This window comes from Podarcis erhardii (genome assembly GCF_964252035.2).
Source record: "Podarcis erhardii genome assembly, chromosome: 17".
NCBI classification, from domain to species: Eukaryota; Metazoa; Chordata; class Lepidosauria; order Squamata; family Lacertidae; genus Podarcis; species Podarcis erhardii.
Window position 1 is genome coordinate 27,364,992 of NC_138515.1, and position 21,015 is coordinate 27,386,006.

General features: G+C 44.7%; 1 protein-coding gene across 4 annotated transcripts in view; it reads right to left on the bottom strand.

Moving 5' to 3' along the window:
- The window catches only part of LOC309332108 (ephrin type-B receptor 5), a 163,021-nt gene that overhangs the window by 15,756 nt on the left and 126,250 nt on the right, over nt 1–21,015 (bottom strand). For all 4 annotated transcript variants that reach the window (XM_081844905.1, XM_081844906.1, XM_081844903.1 and 1 more), the window contains one exon: nt 870–994. In XM_081844905.1, the coding sequence (XP_081701031.1) occupies nt 870–994 (125 nt within the window). The remainder of the gene's footprint in view (nt 1–869; nt 995–21,015) is intronic.

A 21,015-nucleotide genomic window follows, 5' to 3' on the forward strand; every position in this document is an offset into this window, starting at 1 on the left:
CATAAACCACTTGCTCAAAAAATAAAATAAAATATCCAAGCAGCTTCAAATTCCGTTATATATGAAACATGACTTAAATGCACAAACCACTTAAAAACAAAGCTACATAAAACCAAAATTATGAACATAGATTAAAAATAAACCATCTAAAACAAATGCTAACTAAATCATGTGCCCCGACAGACTTGCTGAAAAAGGAATGTTTCTGCAACAAAATGAAATAAGAATCATGTGCCTCTTTTTTAAAAAAAATACCGTCTGGCTATCATTTTTGCTTTATAAATCTGAAAGGTGATTGCTCGACTCTAATTGTTTTCGGTATCTCACACAGCCCTCTTGGTTGTGGTGGGTTTGATTTTGTTTTGTTTCCCCCATGGCTTACGACAAAGCCATGTGGCCGCAGTTCCCAACCTGCTCTGATACCATAGGAACAAGGTCTCTTAGACAAAAAAGGTGGCAAGCTCACCATCTGGTCCTAGCAGAAGAAAAGCTGGAGCAGATTGACACTACAAACCTAAACCTGTTTCGAATCCCTCAAGGAACCCTAGTACAAAATGATAGCTTTGAAAGAGCGCTGAGAATTTAGTGGGGAGATATGTAACGCTCTCTACCATCTGAAGAAGCTTACTGATGGGAAGTCATGACCATCAGTTTTGTTTAAATTTATAGTGCAGGCATGCAGAGGCAAGGAAAAACTTGTAGTGAAACACAAAATTCAGTTCCTAGTTTTAACTCAAGCCTCTTTTCACTATCTTATTATTTCATTTGCCTCTTCTTGCCAGGCTGCAGCCATTACACACCCTGGCCGCAGTGATTTTCAACCTCTCTCACACACAACTGCGAAAACAGGTTCCCCACGTCAAACTTACCTTGTCAAAATAACGCAGCTGATAATCCAAGATGATCCCGTTTGGTTGGTCTGGTTGCGGCCAGGACAAAGTGATGCTACTCGTCGTACGACTCACCTGGTGCATCATGGGAACAGCAGATGGGACTGCAACAAGAGAGGGGGGAGTCAAGATGAGAGAGAGAAATATTAGGGAAGGGGAACAGGAGAAAAAAATCTATGTGCTTGCATTTCAAACTTGGTTGCTGTTAACAGTTTGATCACAGACCACGTGAAGATGCAAAACTCATGTCAGCGGTCTGTTTTGCAATGGCTGACTATTTGTGTTCTGAATCTACTCACTAGTTTGTTTCAATGTTTTTAATTAACAGCGTGCCAAGACCCCGTGCCCTGTAGTTCCCATTGATAAATAATCATGCCAACACGAGTATTTTGGATTATGGGCTAAAACAGGCCACACCTTTATTGGTTACAGATGTGAGATGTTTGGCTTAGGCACTGGGTGAAACCAGGCTATATCTTGACTCCCACCTGTCTGCAGGCATCAAACTAAGGATAAATCACCAGAAGGGGGAGCTCTATGACCTACATGAAATAGGGGCACCCGAGGGGTCGCTGTTGGGGTAGCGACATGGCCCTAGCCCATGCCCAGGCTTTGGACAGTATCCACACCCCTGGATCCCTTTAACAGGATACTCTTATTGAGGAGGGGCAGGCGGAGGCTACAACCTCCCCTCTATTAAACAAAGGCTTATTCAATGTCTAACCGCACCGTGGTTTAAATTACCCGCAGCCCCCCCCCCCAGCATGGATTGGCTGAGTGGTGGTGATGCGGCTAGGGCTTGCACACCGCCCGTCCGCAACACCCCCACCCTGGAAGGTGAGCAGTCTTACTAAAAAGACCTCTAAAGTCTACCTATCATTTGTGTATTCCAACGTTTCTCCAAGGAGCTCAGCCTAGCATACCTACTTGTTCCTCAACCCCACCCATACCACAACCCTGTTAGGTAGATTAGGCTGAGAGGCAGAAGTGGATGCAGGTTTATTCATGGATCTTTAATGTCCAGAGGAGGGCTTGAAGCTGAGTTCAGTGCCTTATCCACTACCTTCACCAATTTGCAGTTGAATAAACGGGTGGCGCTGTGGGTTAAACCACAGAGCCTAGGACTTGCCGATCAGAAGGTCGGCGGTTCGAATCCCCGCAATGGGGTGAGCTCCCATTGCTCGGTCCCTGCTCCTGCCAACCTAGCAGTTCGAAAGCACGTCAAAGTGCAAATAGATAAATAGGTACCACTCTGGTGGGAAGGTAACCAGCGTTTCCGTGTGGCTTAGTCATGCTGGTCACATGACCCGGAAGCTGTATGCCAGCTCCCTCAGCCAATAAAGCGAGATGAGCGCCGCAACCCCAGAGTCGGTCACGACTGGACCTAATGGTCAGGGGTCCCTTTACCTTTTTAAGGGGATTATGAATGTAATAAATTAACACAAAATATCTGGGCCCTCTGCCAATATTTCCATGTATCATTTCCTCATGTTATATATTTACTCTTTTCTGCTATTTGTTCCTGTCTGACTAGCTTTCGCACTCCACAGGGGTCTTCCTTCAGACATTGGCTGGTCCCCCCCCCCCCGGGAGTCTGCGAAACCTAAATGTTTCTGACAGACAGCTCAGAAAGGAAATGATTCAGAGCTGGTGGAAGCCTGAGAAGAGTTGGTTGCTGCATACTGAAGGAGGTGAATGCATTTTAATGACCTGGTCAGACTAGCAGAGGAGAGGGCATCCCAGCATCTGCTTGAAGAAATGAACAGAACACAAGATAAATTTTCAGAGACTCTTCCACCCATTAGGGGAAATCTCTCAATCCTGCTCTAATCCAGGCAGGACCTTCTGGTCCTATGTGTTTAGGTCACCAATTATGCAGCTGGGATTTTTCACAATGCCTCTTTTTTTTTTCTTTTTTTTTTACATTGGCTATCTTTGCAAGCAGAGAAACGAAGTTACTTTCTACTGTTGGCTCCAAACAACACAAGTTTCTCTGAGAAACTTGTCAGCCTTCCCCAAACCAATACTTAGTGGGAGAGTCTGGGGATGGTAGCAGAAATACTTAAGAACAAGCATAAGTTTGGTTGTCAAACTTAATCCGCTCCGGGAGTCCATTCGACTCCTGAAACTGTTCAAAAACCAAGGCGCAGCTTCTGGTTGGCTGCAGGGTCTTCCTGCACTCAATCGGAAGCTGCATAAGCCGCGTTGGACACGTTTAGCTTCTGAAAAACATTCGCAAACTGGAACACTTATGTCAGGGAACTGCCATCGGAGCCAGAGGTGGAGGGAAGGCTCCAGAGGGATGCCAGAGAGGGTCCCAGCAGGGAGAGAGGCAGCCCATCTGCTGGGGAAGGAAATCAGCGTAACACCAGGGGTGAAGGGGGGCAGATGGGGGAATCGGAGAGAAGGCTCCAGGACTCCTCACAGGAGACCAGTGGGGAGAGCACGGGTCCTCCGCTGCCCACACCCTCCCTGCGCAGAAGACTTCCGCGCAGGGAGAGCAGGCGGAGACTCGGCGTCAAAGAACTTCTTTGCTGGAAGTTTAAGAAACGCCCACTGAGGGATTCTGCCAGCGATTGAGACAGCCACGAGTGCAAGGCTGTCCAGAGAGAAAGGGTTCAACCAGGCAACCTAGCCAGGAGTGGTGGCAACTTACGCACGAGCAACCCCCTTAGAACCATTACAACTTACTTCTGGGTTTGCGGTGTTTGGGAGCCGATTTGTTCAACAACTAAGCCGTTTGGGAACCAAGGTACCACTGTGCTAAGAAAAAGGCAAAAGCAAGAAACCTAACTATAAATACTGGGTGCCACACAGGTCTGAACGCGGACCTACAGCACCGAACAACCAATACACTACAAAACACATCTGGATTTGATCTTCATCGTGCCAAACTCTCTGCAGTATCCACTACAGTGGTGCCCCGCAAGACGAACGCCTCGCAAGACGGAAAACCCGCTAGACGAAAGGGTTTTCCATTTTGGAGGCGCTTCGCTAAACGAATTTCTCTATGGGGTTGCTTCGCAAGACGAAAAAATCTTGCGAGTTCCCGCGGGGTTTTTTTGCTTCCCCCCCCTTTCCTAAGCTGCTAAGCCGCTTATCAGCTGTTCCACTGATAAGCCGCTTAACAGCTGATCGCTAAAAGCCACTAGACCGCTAATAGCGCTAATCCGCTAAGCTGTCAATGGGGTTGCTTCGCAAGACAAAAAAACCGCTAGACGAGAATCGCGGAACGGATTCTTTTCGTCTTGCGAGGCACCACTGTACTTGTAGTTAAGAAAGTTTGTACTGGGCATATAAATGCAGAAGGATACACTCTCAGCCCCTCAGTAGCATCTAACAAACTTTCAGGAACATATCCGCTGTGAAATTCCTGTACACGTGCCAAAAACACACTGTGCACATTTCAGAGGGTGATCAGGAAAGCTCTGCAGAACTCTTTTGATCCATGCACAATGCAAGCCATACCATACCTCATCAGGAGGGCTTTAAACTAACTAATGTGGGGGAGGGAGACAGTGCTCCTGAAGGTAGGAGTCTTTCAATTGATGAAGATGATCATCCAAATGTCATAGACCAAATGGTGCAAACAGCACGCAGACCTAGTGGTGGGAGGAAAAAATCCTTAAATAAGAGACACGGGGGAATGATTAATGGACTTCAGTGTCTGTACACTAATGCGCAAAGCATGGGAAATAAACAAGATGAGCTTGAGCTCTTGGTACATAATAGGCATCACTGAAACCTGGTGGGATAAGTCCCACGGTTGGAATGTAATAATGGAGGGATACAATCTATTTCAGAGAAACAGACCAAACAAGAAAGGAGGAGTGGCGTTATATGTCAGGGATGTGTATACCTGTGAAGAGATCCAAGATTTAGAACCTCAAAGTCAAAGTGAGAGCATTTGGGTCAAAATTAAGGGAGAGAAGAATAACAGTGACCTCATTGTGGGAGTTTACTATAGATCCCCAAACCAAACGGAGGACATAGATGATGCCTTCCTGGAACAGATGGCCAAGCATGCAAAAGGAAGGGAGATAGTAGTAATGGGGGACTTCAATAACCTGGATATTTGTTGGATGTCAAACTCAGCCAAGAGCATAAGGTCAAACAGATTCCTCACTGGCCTTGCAGACAACTTCATTGTCCAGAAAGTGGGAGAAGCAACAAGAGGAACAGCCATTTTAGATCTGGTCCTAACCAATGTTGATGACCTGGTTAGTGGGGTAGAAGTGGAAGGATCATTAGGCGCGAGTGATCATGCTCTTCTGAAGTTTACTATACAGCGGAAAGGAGCAGCCAAGCATACTAGGACTCAATTTCTTGACTTTAAGAAAGCCGACTTCATAAAACTTAGGGAAGTGCTGGGTGAGATCCCATGGACAGTAATACTAAAAGGAAAGGGAGTTCATGATGGCTGGGAGTTTGTTAAGAGGGAGATAGTAAAAGCACAACTTCAGGCAATACCAATGAGACGGAAACATGGAAGGTGCCTAAAGAAGCCAGGGTGGCTATCTAAAGAACTTTTAACTGAGTTAAGATTAAAAAAGGATGTGTACAAAAAATGGAAAAGGGGGGAAAGCACCAAAGAGGAATTCAAACAAATAGCCAGCATGTGTAGACACAAAGTCAGAAAAGCTAAAGCACAGAATGAACTCAGGCTTGCTAGAGAGGTTAAAAGCAACAAAAAAGGCTTTTATGGGTATGTTCATAGCAAAAGGAAGAACAAAGAAACAGTGGGGTCACTCAGAGGAGAAGATGGTGAAATGCAAACAGGGGACATAGAAAGGGCTGAACTCCTCAATGCCTTCTTTGTCTCAGTCTTCTCCGATAAAGAAAACAATGTCCGACCTGAAGAATTTGGAGCAAATGATTCAGCAGAGGAAACACAGCCCAGAATAACTAAGGAGATAGTACAAGAATACTTGGCTAGTCTAGATGTATTCAAGTCTCCAGGGCCAGGTGAACTGCATCCAAGAGTATTAAAAGAACTGGCAGATGTCATCTCAGAACCACTGGCAGTCATCTTTGAGAATTCCTGGAGAACAGGTGAAGTCCCGGCAGACTGGAGGAGGGAAAATATTGTCCCTATTTTCAAAAAGGGGAAAAGAGAGGACCCAAATAATTACCGCCCAGTCAGTCTGACATCAATAGCAGGGAAGATTCTGGAGCAGATCATTAAGCAAACAGTCTGTGAGCACCTAGAAAGGAATGCTGTGATCACCAATAGTCAGCATGGATTTCTGAAAAATAAGTCATGTCAGACTAACCTGATCTCGTTTTTTGACAGAATTACAAGCCTGGTAGATGAAGGGAACGCAGTGGATGTAGCCTACCTTGATTTCAGCAAGGCATTTGACAAGGTGCCCCATGATATTCTTGTAAAGAAGCTGGTAAAATGCGGTCTTGACTATGCTACCACTCAGTGGATTTGTAACTGGCTGACTGACCGAACCCAAAGGGTCTCATCAATGGTTCCCCTTCAACCTGGAGAAGAGTGACTAGTGGGGTGCCACAGGTTTCTGTCTTGGGCCCGGTCTTATTCAACATCTTTATCAAGGACTTGGATGATGGACTCAAGGGCATCCTGATCAAATTTGCAGATGACACCAAACTGGGAGGGGTGGCTAACACCCCAGAGGACAGGATCACACTTCAAAACGACCTTGACAGATTAGAGAACTGGGCCAAAACAAACAAGATGAATTTTAACAGGGAGAAATGTAAAGTATTGCATTTGGGCAAAAAAATAATGAGAGGCACAAATACAAGATGGGTGACACCTGGCTTGAGAGCAGTACATGTGAAAAGGATCTAGGAGTCTTGGTTGACCACAAACTTGACATGAGCCAACAGTGTGACGCGGCAGCTAAAAAAGCCAATGCAATTCTGGGCTGCATCAATAGGAGTATAGCATCTAGATCAAGGGAAGTAATAGTGCCACTGTACTCTGCTCTGGTCAGACCTCACCTGGAGTACTGTGTCCAGTTCTGGGCACCACAATTCAAGAAGGACACTGACAAACTGGAACGTGTCCAGAGGAGGGCAACCAAAATGGTCAAAGGCCTGGAAACTATGCCTTATGAGGAACGGCTAAGGGAGCTGGGCATGTTTAGCCTGGAGAAGAGGAGGTTAAGGGGAGATATGATAGCCATGTTCAAATATATAAAAGGATGTCACATAGAGGGGGGAGAAAGGTTGTTTTCTGCTGCTCCAGAGAAGCGGACACGGAGCAATGGCTCCAAACTACAAGAAAGAAGATTCCACCTAAACATTAGGAAGAACTTCCTGACAGGAAGAGCTGTTCGACAGTGGAATTTGCTGCCAAGGAGTGTGGTGGAGTCTCCTTCTTTGGAGGTCTTTAAGCAGAGGCTTGACAACCATATGTCAGGAGTGCTCTGATGGTGTTTCCTGCTTGGCAGGGGGTTGGACTCGATGGCCCTTGTGGTCTCTTCCAACTCTATGATTCTATGATTCTACTGGGCCTTGCTGCTGCTCTCTGTTGATGCCCTGGAATCTATCCAGCACACCCATTCAGGCAAACTTTATTTCAAGAAAATATAAACTTTACAAAGAACCACAGGATTCCCTGGAACACATCTTAAAAAAACAACTGATTCACCAGCTCCAATATTTATGGAAATTTCCATATTGATGGAAACTGAAGATGCCCAAGATAGTATCAGGGAAGAAAAATAATAATCCAGTTATATAACCTTCCTGTGTTCTCACTGCATCTTCCACAAAATTCTGCCAGCGATCAATGGGGGCTGCTGCTTACATGATTAAAAAAAAGGTTGGACTAACTGGCGGCAAACGAGGGCCAGCGTCAAACCTATGATCACCTGGGCCAATTGGCAAACATCTGGCAAAGCAGTAAAGCCTCTGCTTTCTTCTCAGCACTGAGAAGCACAAAAGGATTGAGGGTAGGGGTCCCCCCCCACCCTCTTCATATAAAACAAGAGGAAATTATTCCAAGAGAAGCAAATCAAAGAGGCTTTAACCAGCTTAGGCAAGCAGGAACGAGTTTCACATAATGTAAATCAAACAACAGTACGAGAGGAAAGATCACACTGAAATGTTTTAGGTACTCCTTGTTCCTTCTGTTCTTCACAGCCCTTAGTCTCATTAAAAAATAAACTTACCTGAGACAAACCACTTACCCACTGTATCAACTACTTTTATTTTTATAATGCGATGGCACTTTATAGCACAAGCAAAGAAAACAAAAAAGCTGTCTGATGCGTGTTAAGATGAACATGAACCAGTGTTTCCCAAACTTGAGTCTCCAGTTGCTGTTGGACTACAACTCCCATCATCCCTAGCTAGCAGGACCAGTGGTCATGGATGATGGGAATTGTAGTCCAAATACAGCTGGAGATTCAAGTTTGGGAAACACTGACCTAAACAGACTTTAGCTCATTTCAGTTGTGATATTGAATGAAGGATCCATGAAGGCTTGTGTGCTCTCTCCCCTCAAATCCTCCTGCAAATACTTTTTCGTGGTAATCCGCAGTTTGCCATTACATATATCTTAATTAGGAAACCATGGTTAGCATAAACTGTATTTGTCTGTGAAACAGGATTGGAAACCATGAACAAACCCAAGTCTCCCATTCTGTTTTTGTAGACAAACAAGGGCTTGACTAGTTTGGTTCTAAGAGTAACTATGGTTTGCTGAGGAAGAGAAAATGAGGGTATTGGGAGGGAGGGAGTGGGACAATTCCTATGAAATTAGGGGAGTCCTGCTGAGCTCCCAGGGTGTTAGCTGTTAGATGTATACCAGTTTTCTTAATGTACATCTCAAACATACGCCTTGCAAATGCAGAGGAGTAATCTGGGGAGGGTGTCCTGTTGCTTAACGCTCTCTCACATAAAAAAGTTTGCAGCGTGTTGAGCTCAGCTCAGCAGACATGGAGCCTGAAGTCATGTAGTGTAGGATGGCTTGAATATCATTAGTTTAAATCATTCATTTTAATCATCCATTTTATGGTATTTCAAGTTCCAAACCAGAAATAAGACGGTTCTAAGCATTATGAAGAAACTTTGCCTTCGTGTGTGTTTTCTGTGTGTGTGGCAGAAGGCAGGTGTGGGAATGATAGCAGCTCGGCCGGTAAAGCTGGCGAGACAGCAACAGATAAATAGGGAGGGAGGGAAGGCGAGTCCCCAAGGAAGGGAAGCAGGAAAAAGCGGTCCTTGCACGATTTTAAATCAATCTCTCTAAGGGGCTGCAGCCAAGTGGTACAGTGCTTTCGCTACTGCATTAGGTCAGGAGTTGCAGCAAGATGGACCACCAAAACTCCTTTGCAAAGAATCCTGGGTGTCTCCAGGTAGGGCTGGGAATGAGTCTGTCTGAAAATCTTGGAGAGCCACTGCCAGTCCATGTTAAGTCCAGACAGTTAAGTCCAGTCAAAGGTGACTATGGGGTTGCGGCGCTCATCTCGGTTTCAGGCCGAGGGAGACGGTGTTTGTTCCCAGACAGCCTTCCAGGTCATGTGGCCAGCATGACTAGACCGCTTCTGGTGCAACGGAGGACCGTGGCGGAAGCCAGAGCACATGGAAACGCCGTTTACCTTCCTGCTGCAGTGGTACCTATTTATCTACTTGGACTGGTGTGCTTTCGAACTGCTAGGTTTGCAGGAGCTGGACACAGCAACGGGAGCTCACACCGTCACAGGGATTCGAACCACCAATTTTCTGATACTAAGCTAATACTAATACTAAGCTAGCTAGACCAATCGTCTGACTCATTGTAAGGTGGCTTCCTATGTCTGTGGCTTGCTTCCTCCCCATCCAGGGATGGGATAGTTTCTCCCCATTTCTCGTTTTCCCACTCATCCGTTCTCCACATCAGTTTGTGAAATTTGAAACAAACTTCTCAGCAGCATTTTAGTGCCGATTTCTTCTAATATACACAACCTTGGTATGCAATTTGCCCAACGTGCAAAGCACTTTCCCCCTTATGTAGCACCTTTTTGAATGCTGTTTGCACAATGTTGTAAATAAAAATATGCCCTTTTCCCTTATGGGGTATCCAAGAGCCCATATAGAGTCCTTACATAGGTTCCCTATTGGTAGGAGAAAATAACAGAGGCCAACCAGAGAATATTGAGAAGCAAAGCAGCTAGTAAGCTTGATCTTTATTGATCTGTTGCAACAGGGTACTCCCCTCACACGCAGGAGAGGAGGAGGACCCAGAACAATGGCGTACAAGGCCTTATAAAGACTTTTGAAATTCCCATCCTCCAGATCAAGACCACCCCCAGAAACATTATGCATACATCACAGAAGGGGTGTAACCTAAGACCACCCCTCAGATACACCCCCCACCTACATCACAGAAATTTAAATGTTGTTTTTCTCTTGTCCTTGTTTATCTCCTGTCTGGCAGGTTACTTGATTGGATTTCCTGGGGAGCCTGGCCATTCTTTTGTAGTGGTAAAATACTTATTTCCTGGGCCAGGTCACAGGCTCACACCTTTATTCAAACACAGATTAAGACAGGATTTGTGAAGGAAGAGACAATGGGGAGGCTTTTCCATTTTGACCATGCAGAGAAACATTTGCTCAGTTTAGGAATCAAAATGGTTCCAGGTTTGCTTTCGTGTGCTGATCTATGTACGTGTGGTTATGAACGTTGCTATATATCTAAGACCATAAAATTCCTATTACAACAAATAAATGCATTTTATGGCCAACGTGCCCTAATATACGCATTTGTGGACAAATGACTCGGCTTCACGGTTGCACTGCACAATCTGGAGAAGTGTGCATTTTGGAGGATGGCTGAGTTTTGGTTTGCTTGTAGTTTCAGAAAGAGTGAAGGCTGACCTTTAAAGGCGAACTGAACTGAATGTCTTCGCCATCACTACTCCCCGCAACCAACTTTTAAAATGCATCACTTATAGTGATATTCATGCACCACCTCTAAACATTATGGCAGCACTTGGTACCTGACCATATATCTTTTTGCTTTCACTGCTGCTTAAGCAGTGCACACATTAGGTCAGGCGTTGCAGCAAGATGGACCACCAAAACTCCATGCCCCAGGCCCAGTCATTAATTTGGAAAGCCCCCCTAATTGTGAAGAAAGCTCAATGGATCGCTTTAAGAACCATACTTGTAGCGAAAGGGATCTACAACGGGCATGCAAGTGTCACAGGCAGGCAAGGAAATACGACTGTTGTGTGTTTGCATCTGAGCTTTGCCAACAAACTGCTCCAAATGGCTCCCTCTTGAAATAGGCAAGACTCCTCTGCTTCTTGATGATTAACTCAGTATGAGCACAAAGGCGTCTTAGGGATTATCATGCTAGTGGGTTGGTCTTCTTCCTACCTCACTTGCTCCAGAGGCATTCTGTCAATCTTGCCCTTACCTTTGATTAATTCAATCACTCGTTAAGTTTGTTTGCAGAGCCCTGATGCCCTGCCTCTCCCAACGGCATGATGCAGCTTACAGCATATTTATAACGAACAAGTTAACTGTTAAAATAATTCATTAAAACCCGCTTAAAATATAGCAGCCCGTTTTCAGAGCTACGATAATAATATTAATAATAAAAACCCAGCTTGATTAATTACTGGCTTGAAAGAATCAGCTAGCAGAAGAGTATTAAAAACCCCCCACAAAAAACACAGAAAGCACCAGTAGAGTTTCAATTTACCAAGCAAAGGAATCACAAGAGTTGGAAGGGACCCTGAGGATCATCTAGTCCAACCCCCTGCAATGCAAGAATATGCAGCTGTCCCATATGGGGATCAAACCTGCAACCTTGGTATTATCAGCACCATGCCCTAACCAACTGAGCAGAGGAGTTCTGCAGGATGTCTGCAGGCAGGGACAGGGAGGTACCTCTTCTGAACTCATGTTCCAGAGCAGTGCAACAAATTTCAGTACAGTGGTGCCTCGCAAGACGAAAAGAATCCGTTCCGCGAGTCTCTTCGTCTAGCGGTTTTTTCGTCTTGCGAAGCAAGCCCATTGACGGCTTCGCCGATTAGCGCTATTAGCAGCTTTTAGCAGCTTATTGGATAAGCGGCTTAGAAAAAGGGGGGGAGGGGAAAAAACCCCACAGGAACTCGCAAGACATTTTCGTCTTGCGAAGCAAGCCCATAGGAAATTCGTTTTGCGAAGCACCTCCAAAACGGAAAACTCTTTTGTCTAGCGAGTTTTCCGTCTTGCGAGGCATTCGTCTTGCGGGGCACCACTGTACGCCTCTGCACTATGAACAAGTTCAATAAACCCATTATTCCCAACCCACAAAATGCCTCTATACTTTGGCATCCACCTTCCTTTAAAGGACCTTTCTAACATTTCCCTCAATAATTTGGGGGTGACTGAAGCAACTCTCCCCTTGAAATCCTCTCACAGGACCTGGACCCTGGTGGAAAGAGCTTACAAACTGCCTCCTTCCCACATCACTGCTGCCACAGGAGTGTGAGAAGGAGCTGTATCAGCTTGTCCTAAGTGATGGTGAAACAAGTTAGCAGGACCACTCATGATATTCACTCCATTGGAATTTCTCCCTGAACGTCAATCGTTAAGCTGGCAATCCACCCATTATTATTATTTTTTTTTTAAAATACAGAATGATCAGCATGTCTTTTCTTGCATGTTGCATCTCCTATCATACACACCTTTTATTTTGTCCAAGTTGCTGGCATGTGCAAAGGCTTATTCATATTAGACTCACAGAATTGGAAGGGATCCTGAGAATCAGCTACAGCCCGACTCCCTGCAGTGCAGGAATATCCAGCTGTCCCTTATGGGAATTGAACCTTGGTGTTATCAGAACCATGCTCTAACCAACTAAGCTATCCAGCCTTGGTGGCACGACATGCAAAGAGGAATCTTGGTAAACACTAAGCACTTGTTCACTTCAGCAATCTGGTCTGGGTCGGGGGGTCAGTGGTAGGGGGAAACCCAAGCGAATGTTGATGAAAGGAACAGGAAGTTTCAGCAAACATAATATGCACCAGTTGCAGAATTAATTTTAGAAATTCTCCACACTGTAGCAGAAGAAAGTTGGAAAAGAACACAGGGCAGAGAGAACCCATGGAACGATAATGGAAGGGGGAGGTATACTCATCCATATAAATTACTTATCCATGAAACAAAACAGAAAACTAGTTTTATATCTAACAGCTAGAAATCTTAGAATAGCAAAATTCACTGACGTTACACAGTCAAGAGTGGTGTGCTTCGTACATCCTCCAACCAAGTCTGTATTGTACCTATGCCATTTGTGCCAAAATAAATAGATATGGGGAACCACATTTATTGGACCAATATTTGCTTGGGGAAAGTGTTTAATAACTTTGTAGTGACACAGAACTCATTGCTTGGTCATGCCTGACAGCAGCTTGTTTTATGAGTGTAATATTCATATGCATCTGGGTGCAGAAACAAACAGTCTGCACAACACTTCTTAAAATTTATCTGACAAGAAAAAAATAAAATACCTACCTGGCGTGCCAACAGTGCATTATAGGCTCATTATATCTGAACAATGATGAATGAACAAATATTACTATAAATAAATAATTGTGCATTGAAGAAGAGTGGAAAGAAAGTTGGATAGGAAAGAAGGGAGTGTGATATATGGCAGATGAACAGTTCTTCTGTGTTACACATACTGGATCTTTGGTATTTCCAATGTTATCTTCATTTAAACTAGCTATGGGAGACCTGCAGCCTCTTTGAATATGTTCATAGAATCACAGAAGTGTTGTTGGACTACAACTCTCATGATGTAGTTTGTGTGAATGAAAAGCGGCATAAAAATATAATAAATAAATGAATGAAATGAAATGAAATGAAATGAAATGAATCCCTTCCAATTCTACAATTCTATGAATCACCCCTGACTATTCACCACGCTGGCTGGCGCTCACAGGTTCGCACCTCTCGTTTAAACACTCGAATACATTCCGGATCTGCTCGATATTTTCTGCATCTTTCTTTTCCTCTATATAACATTCAGAGTCTGGTTCAATAAGAGAGAAGGCAGCACTATTTTGTACATCTGCAACAGCAGCTGTAATGGCTCCAGCTGAATTGAAATTACTCAAAGCAGTGCTTAAAAATGCTTTGCTTTTCTGGCCATTTTCCAACGCTCCTTGCAACCATGTCTGCTCATTCATTTGCCTTGCTCTCACTCGTCTTCTATGACATCAGCCCACGGCCAAATCTAATTGGCTACGTCGCGCTGACACGACATCCTATCACAAACAGCCAAATAGCAAGTGAGAGCAACCCACGTTGAGCTCAGCTGCCAACGGCTATTACTATGCCGTCGATACTGTTGCTGTCTCCTAACAAAAGGCTCACACATTTACAAAACCCTTGCTGGATAAAAGTCAAATGGGAAATAACTAAAACTGTGTTATAGGATTACACAGGATGCAAGACTATTGCAACTAGGTTGAATGAAGATACAAGCTTTTAGTAATAGCTTTGGGGACAGGCGGGATTCCAGCTGTGCAAGACTGAATAAAAGTCCCCAACAGAACAAATCTTAAAAGGTGAAAATATGGAGGAGGAGGACCGCTTGCAGCCCACAGAAACTAGGAGGGCAAGCAAGAAGATTACCCGTTCTCCTTGAGAGGCCTGCACATCCAAAGATTACCTCAATGTTTCCAAACCCTATGTAATTTGGTGCAATCGTAAAGAAAATACAAACGATAATACATCCCTCTCGCAACTCAAGACTTTGTCCCCAGCTGTGAACGCCCAGCCCTCCCCGCAACTGTATAAGAGCAGAAATATCAGGAAGTAAGGGGGTTATAGCAGACTTAACATAAATCCTGCCCCCTGTGCCAGTTCCTGGATTGCATGGGGAGAGATCACGAGCCCAGAAAGCCAATTCATCAGTGAGCTGGCCTGAAGAGAAGATCTGTCTGTGGGGAAGAATAGGAGCAGCCAGCTGTAGCGTGAGAGTCCAGTAGCTGGTTCTGAAGAGAGATGTTATTTTTACCTGACTACTGAGTGTGATGGGAGCTACCCCAGAGGAGCAGCACTGAATGGAAGTTCTTCACTTTGGGAGGTCTAATCCCACGATTTATTTTTTTAAAAAACCCCATAAATATTAAATCAGGCTTCCTCAACCTCGGCCCTCCAGATGTTTTGAGACTACAATTCCCATCATCCCTGACCACTGGTCCTGCTAGCTAGGAATCATGGGAGTTGTAGGCCAAAAACATCTGGAGGACAGAGGTTGAGGAAGCCTGTGTTAAATAATGGATATGCATATTATGATCTTTTTTTAAAAAAAGTTATTATTCAGTTAATCATTTCTATAATGTTGAACTGAATTCTTGATATGTGGAGCAATCCAGTGTTGTGTAGTGATGAACGCTGGATTACGACTTGGGAGACCAGGGTTCAAAACCCCACTCAGCCATGAAGCTCACTGGGTGACCTTGGGCCAGTCACTGTCTCTCAGACTAATCTCCCCCACAGGGTTGTTGTATGTATACCAGCTTGAACTTAGAACTCCTTGTAGGATAAATGGACTATAAATGTAATAAAGTTCTGTTTATTGTCTTGCTTTTAATACTGCAAGTTACAGTGGTGCCCCGCAAGACGAATGCCTCGCAAGACAAAAAACCCGCTAGACGAAAGGGTTTTCCGTTTTTTGAGGCGCTTCGCAAGACGAATTTCCCTATGGGCTTGCTTCGCAAGACGAAAACGTCTTGCGAGTTTTTTCCCTCCCCCCCCTTTTTCTAAGCCGCTAAGCCACTAATAGCCGCTTAGCCACTAATAGCGCTAATCCGCTAATAGGGGTGCTTTGCAAGACGAAAAAACCGCAAGACGAAGAGACTCTCGGAACGGATTCTTTTCGTCTTGCGAGGCACCATTGTACTTTGAGCCATATTTTTTCTGTGTGTAAAAGTGGTGTATATAAACATTAATAATAATAATAATACTAACAATATTTTAAAAATACATATGTGCTATAAAGGCAGGCGACAGCATAACCTGAATCCAGCACTGCTGAGTCATGCATCCTTCTGCTCTGGCCTGCACTATGTTCACCTGTGCTGGTGGCATACAATGAACAGTTGCCCACATCTAACACAACTGCCTGCCTTGGTTTTTCTAATACTGAAACGAAAGCTCATGCAAACAGCATCCCTAGTCCAAAATGTTAAGCAGTTAATAGTTCTATACCTCCTGTCTTCAGGAATGCCACACACTGTAGGAACCTGGGTGAAAAGCTACAGGTAACAAGTCCATTCACTGTGACATCCCCGAGTGGATGGAATCTCCCCTTTGACTAATCCAGGAAGAAGCAACGGATCCACGTAAACCATAGGAAAGAACTGCACTGAATTATTATTATTATTTTTTTTTAAAAAAAACACCTAACAAGAAATTAGAAGCTAAGTGGTTGGCAGGGTATTGCTCCATTAAAATTACCAGTTTCTATTCAGTCTTGGTGCCATCACTAAATGAACATCCCTACAGCACCATGTACCCCTTGAAAGAGATACAATGTGGGACATTACCGTACTTTTACGTGCATTAGACAAGGATTTTGTCGTAAACAAAGTTAGTAAAAAATGGCGGGCGTGTTATACACGGTCAGTGCATATTGGTGACGTGGGATTGGTATCTCCCGCTAGCCGGAGATTGTCAGTGGCTACTTTGTGTGTCATTGGTGGCTGCAACAAGGGCTGGTGTTGATTTGCTGTGGCAATTGGCGGCTTCTGGTGGGAGCAGCTGATAGGCAGCTTTTGTGGTGGGTGAGCGATTTCCGGGAATCCCCCCTAAAAAAAGCTCAACAGCTCTGGTCTGCCCCGCCCCAAAGAAAAGCTTACACTGGAGTCCTCAAAAATAGGGGACGTCTTATACATGGGGGGGTGTTATACACTGAAAAATACAGTATATTGCAACACTTAACACCATTCCTTAAACAACGCAGGCACATCATGAACACAGCGGATGCATGGATACAAATATGCAGGCCTCTTACACATGGCCCCAACATCTGGCTTGCAACCAACCTGTGGATTTGCAGTCAAGGAGACACGCACCACATCAACGTCCTTCCTTGTTTTGCAGCTAGGGGATCAATCCTGCGCACTGCAGGGCCGCCCGGCTCTAGGATTCATTTTGTACGTGCCACACCTCTAGAGCACCAAAGCATGGCAATTTGTCACTGCTCTAACTTTTGCTCTCTTCTAATGAGACTTATGTGTGGAGACACACTAGCTGTGCCTAATAGCACTTAGATAATTTGCTGCCACAAACAATCTCTGTGGATCAGCTTGTCCTGAAGATGGCAGTGGGACTAGGCTTTTAATGAAGGGGTTCAGCAATCGCCTTCAGCCTGCTGTTTGCCGCATTAGGCATCAGGAATGTTTTCCTACGTGGACCATGTATGACAGTCAAGCAAACCAGACGGCAGCGCCACTTAAAACTATCTCAAGTATTTTGCTGTTGCCTCCCCCCCCCCCTTGTTGTTATTCGTATTGATTAGCTTCGCCTTGCTTGCTTTGCTACGTGATTTTTTTCCTTGCTGCACAGCGGGGCCTTTTCTCTCTCTCTGCTTTTAAAATGCTTATCCTTCTCATTAGTTTATTCTTGTTTTTGTTCTTTCAGGTTGGACATCACATCAAATCCTGTGCTGGCCAGATTCTGCGCTTCCAGAGTAACATATAGGAAGCTGCTCTATACCCAGGTATACCACTGGTCCATTCAGCCCATTAGTGTTGACACTGACTTCTAGCAGATCTCCAGGGTTTGGGGCAGGAGTCTTTCTTGGTCCTACCCATGGACCCCACAGACTGAACCTATGACCCTCTGCATGCAAGGCAGATGCTCCACACAATGGGCTGTGGTGGGCAGGGATGTGGAACACTACAACCTAAGAGGATGCATCATGAACTTGAGACATGGGAGAGAACAGTGGTGCCATTTTCAGTGTAACATGTAGTTGTGCCCTCAATGCATCTGTACTTTGAGCAATGGTGTGTGGTCAGTGGACTAGGGACTGGGCTAGTCCCTAAATATTCCCCTGGCTCTTCCTTCCCAAACCCCGGGAAGCTTCTGCCCAGCTCAGGGAGGCACACACGCATGATGTCAGGACATCATGTGCCTGACATCGCCCTCGCAAGCTGGCACTTTTGGCACTTCTGGCCCTAACTATCCCTCTATGAAAAATTTCACTGCACATCACTGACTTTGAGAAGTATGGTGCAATTTGGTTCTACTTTAGCACTTAGCATTTATATGTGCTCAAAGTACTCCACATGTGCTGATTTACTGCAATCCAAAGGTGGGGAACATGTGGCCCTCTAGATGGTATTAAATTCTGACTCACTGCCACCCAGAGCAGTATGGCCAATGGTCAGGGATAATGAAAGTTGTCATTCAAGACCATCTGGAGGTCTACTGGTTCTCCACCCCACTGCAATCCTTAAAATGATTCTGTTAAGCAGATATGCATTATTATTATCCTCATATTGCAGTTAGGGAGCTGATATTAGTGGATTGCCCCAAACTGGTCTCCCTCAGAGAAACCATGAATGGTGAAAGCAAGAACAAATTTTGATTGTAGTTCACAGTGTGTCTGAAGCAAGATAAAACATGAACCCAGGTTCGGACCTAACACTAAGCCACACCATGGCTTAGCCTTGAGTAGTATGGCAGCAGGAAGACCAGGGGAAGTGCATGAATGCAATCTTCGCTCCAGGAAACCACGTTTGCTCACTGCATTATGCCATAGTTTGGCTTAGTGTTACATGTGACCCAGGTCGCAGACAGAGTTAGATTATGTTTCATGTATACCAAATCATAGGTGTCCTATAACTCCTTAGAAACCCCGAGACTATGTGGCATTGCATTGCATATGCATTCCCAAAAGCCACAGCCATCAATACTACCTAGGACATATTATCAGCAATATAAAGTTACACTGTTTTCAGATCACTTTTAAATGATGGGAGTTGTAGCCCAAAAACAGTGGGAGACCCAATTTTGGGAAACCCTGACCGAGAAGAACCTGATGTTCCTCTCTCAGTCCCAGCAATAACCCATCATTTTTCTTGCTCTGGGACTCTCTATGTTTTGCACCGAAAACATTCATCCAGTGTTGATTATCACTACTTGTCCCCCACCCAACACATTTTAGTGGGACTTTGTAGGAGTTTCCAGTGGATTATGCTGTTTATTTACTTTTTTTTAATGTTTGTGCAGCGTAGGGGGAATCTGACACTGTAGTGTACAGCTATCAGCACAGACCTGCTTGGAAGCGACCATGCCAAATATAGCTCATCAAGTGTCCCACCAGGGGCTTGATATAGCTCTTGGTTTTGATACTGGAGAAAAAAACCACCCGGAAAGCAACATAGGACGTAGTGGGCAGGTTACACGTGGCTTTGTGGGTCACAAGTTATGCAGGCCTTCTCTGTTGGATACACCTTAATGGTTTTTGAGTGTGCATTATCTTATGAAAACTGTGTGCCCTCCCTGGCACATACCTGTCTGCAACTTTCAGCTGAACATAACGGATGTGCCTCTTGCAGCAAGAGTAATAGCCTGAATCAATTTTCCTCCTGAGCTAAAGTTTTTATCTGCCTTCACAGTCAATAATCTCAGGGTCACGCTCAGCCCTAGAAATCTCCTCTTCAGCCGTATCTCTTCAGCCTTGTAAAGTCTGCCTAATGACCCTTCTGCACTATTGCCTGTGAATGTCACTGCCTCGAGATGAAATCCTCATCACACCTTGGTGGTTCCTGTACTTATGGCCTCTCCAAATCCCAGCTCTCCAGGTCTAGCACATCCAGGAAGCCTGCCTAGTAACTTCTGGCAGGTACAAGGCAGCTTGGTCGTGCCCTCACATTTGTAGACACCTGTGGCAGCTGTTGCCTGCCTGGAAAAAAGCCTTGGGTTTCCTTGGCGCGTTTTTCTGCATTCTCTAGTGACATTATAGAAAGTTCAAATGTGGGACGCAGCCAGTGTGGGGAGCATTTCTGTACTGGCTTCATTTGCACCCACACAGGACATTGCTTTTTTTGAAGTGTGCATGCCTACACAAAAAGTAAAAGTGTGGATGCAACATACAGGTACAGTGGTACCTCAGGTTACATACGCTTCAGGTTACTCTGCTAACCCAGAAATAGTACCTCGGGTTAAGAACTTTGCTTCAGGATGAGAACAGAAATCGTGCTCCGGCGGCGCGGCGGCAGCAGGAGGCTCCATTAGCTAAAGTGGTGCTTTGGGTTAAGAACAGTTTCAGGTTAAGAACGGACCTCCAGAACGAATTAGGTTCTTAACCCGAGGTACCACTGTACTTGGAAGCATGCAGGTATTCTAACTAGAGAGCCAGGATAAGCTCCAGAGAGGCAATCTCATAACTGCTACCATGTGTTGTGTGGAAGGATCCATGCATAAACTAGTTTCAAAGGCAGGTTTGAATGTGGTACTCAGTCATCAATGACAAGACTATTTTGTCTCATCTAAAATTGCATGGCAAATGGCATGGATTCAAATGATGTCCATGTAATTCTGACCGGCCTCCTGTTCTGGGTGCAGAATGCAAGTAAAATAAATGAACAGCAAATTTCACATGTTCCCTAGGCAGTTGATTCCTTTGCTGAGCTACTATTACAGTAAGGGTGCTTTTCCTAAATTTACTATAAGGTAAATCTAAAATTACCTTCTAGTTTATTCACTGCTTGTTGTGTAGGAACGAAACTAATTACAAGAAACTATTGGACCATGTATCTTATCAGCTTAACTTGTGTCCTGACTATGACCAGACAAATATGTCAATTTCACTTCCTCTCACTTCCTCATTTTTCTACTCTTAGTTCAGTTCTCTACATTGCCACACCAGCTTGCAAATAGCCCTCATGAAAGTTCATCAGCATTTTAGCACAAATTTCTCCTTAATATACAGTGGTGCCCCGCAAGACGAATGCCTCGCAAGACGAAAAACTCGCTAGACGAAAGAGTTTCCCATTTTTTGAGGTGCTTCGCAAGACAAATTTCCCTATGGGCTTGCTTCGCAAGACGTTTCGTCTTGCGAGTTCTTGCGAGTTTGTTTCCTTTTTCTTAAAGCCGCTAAGCCGTTAATAGCCATTAATAGCCGCTAAGCAGCTAATAGCCGTGCTTCGCA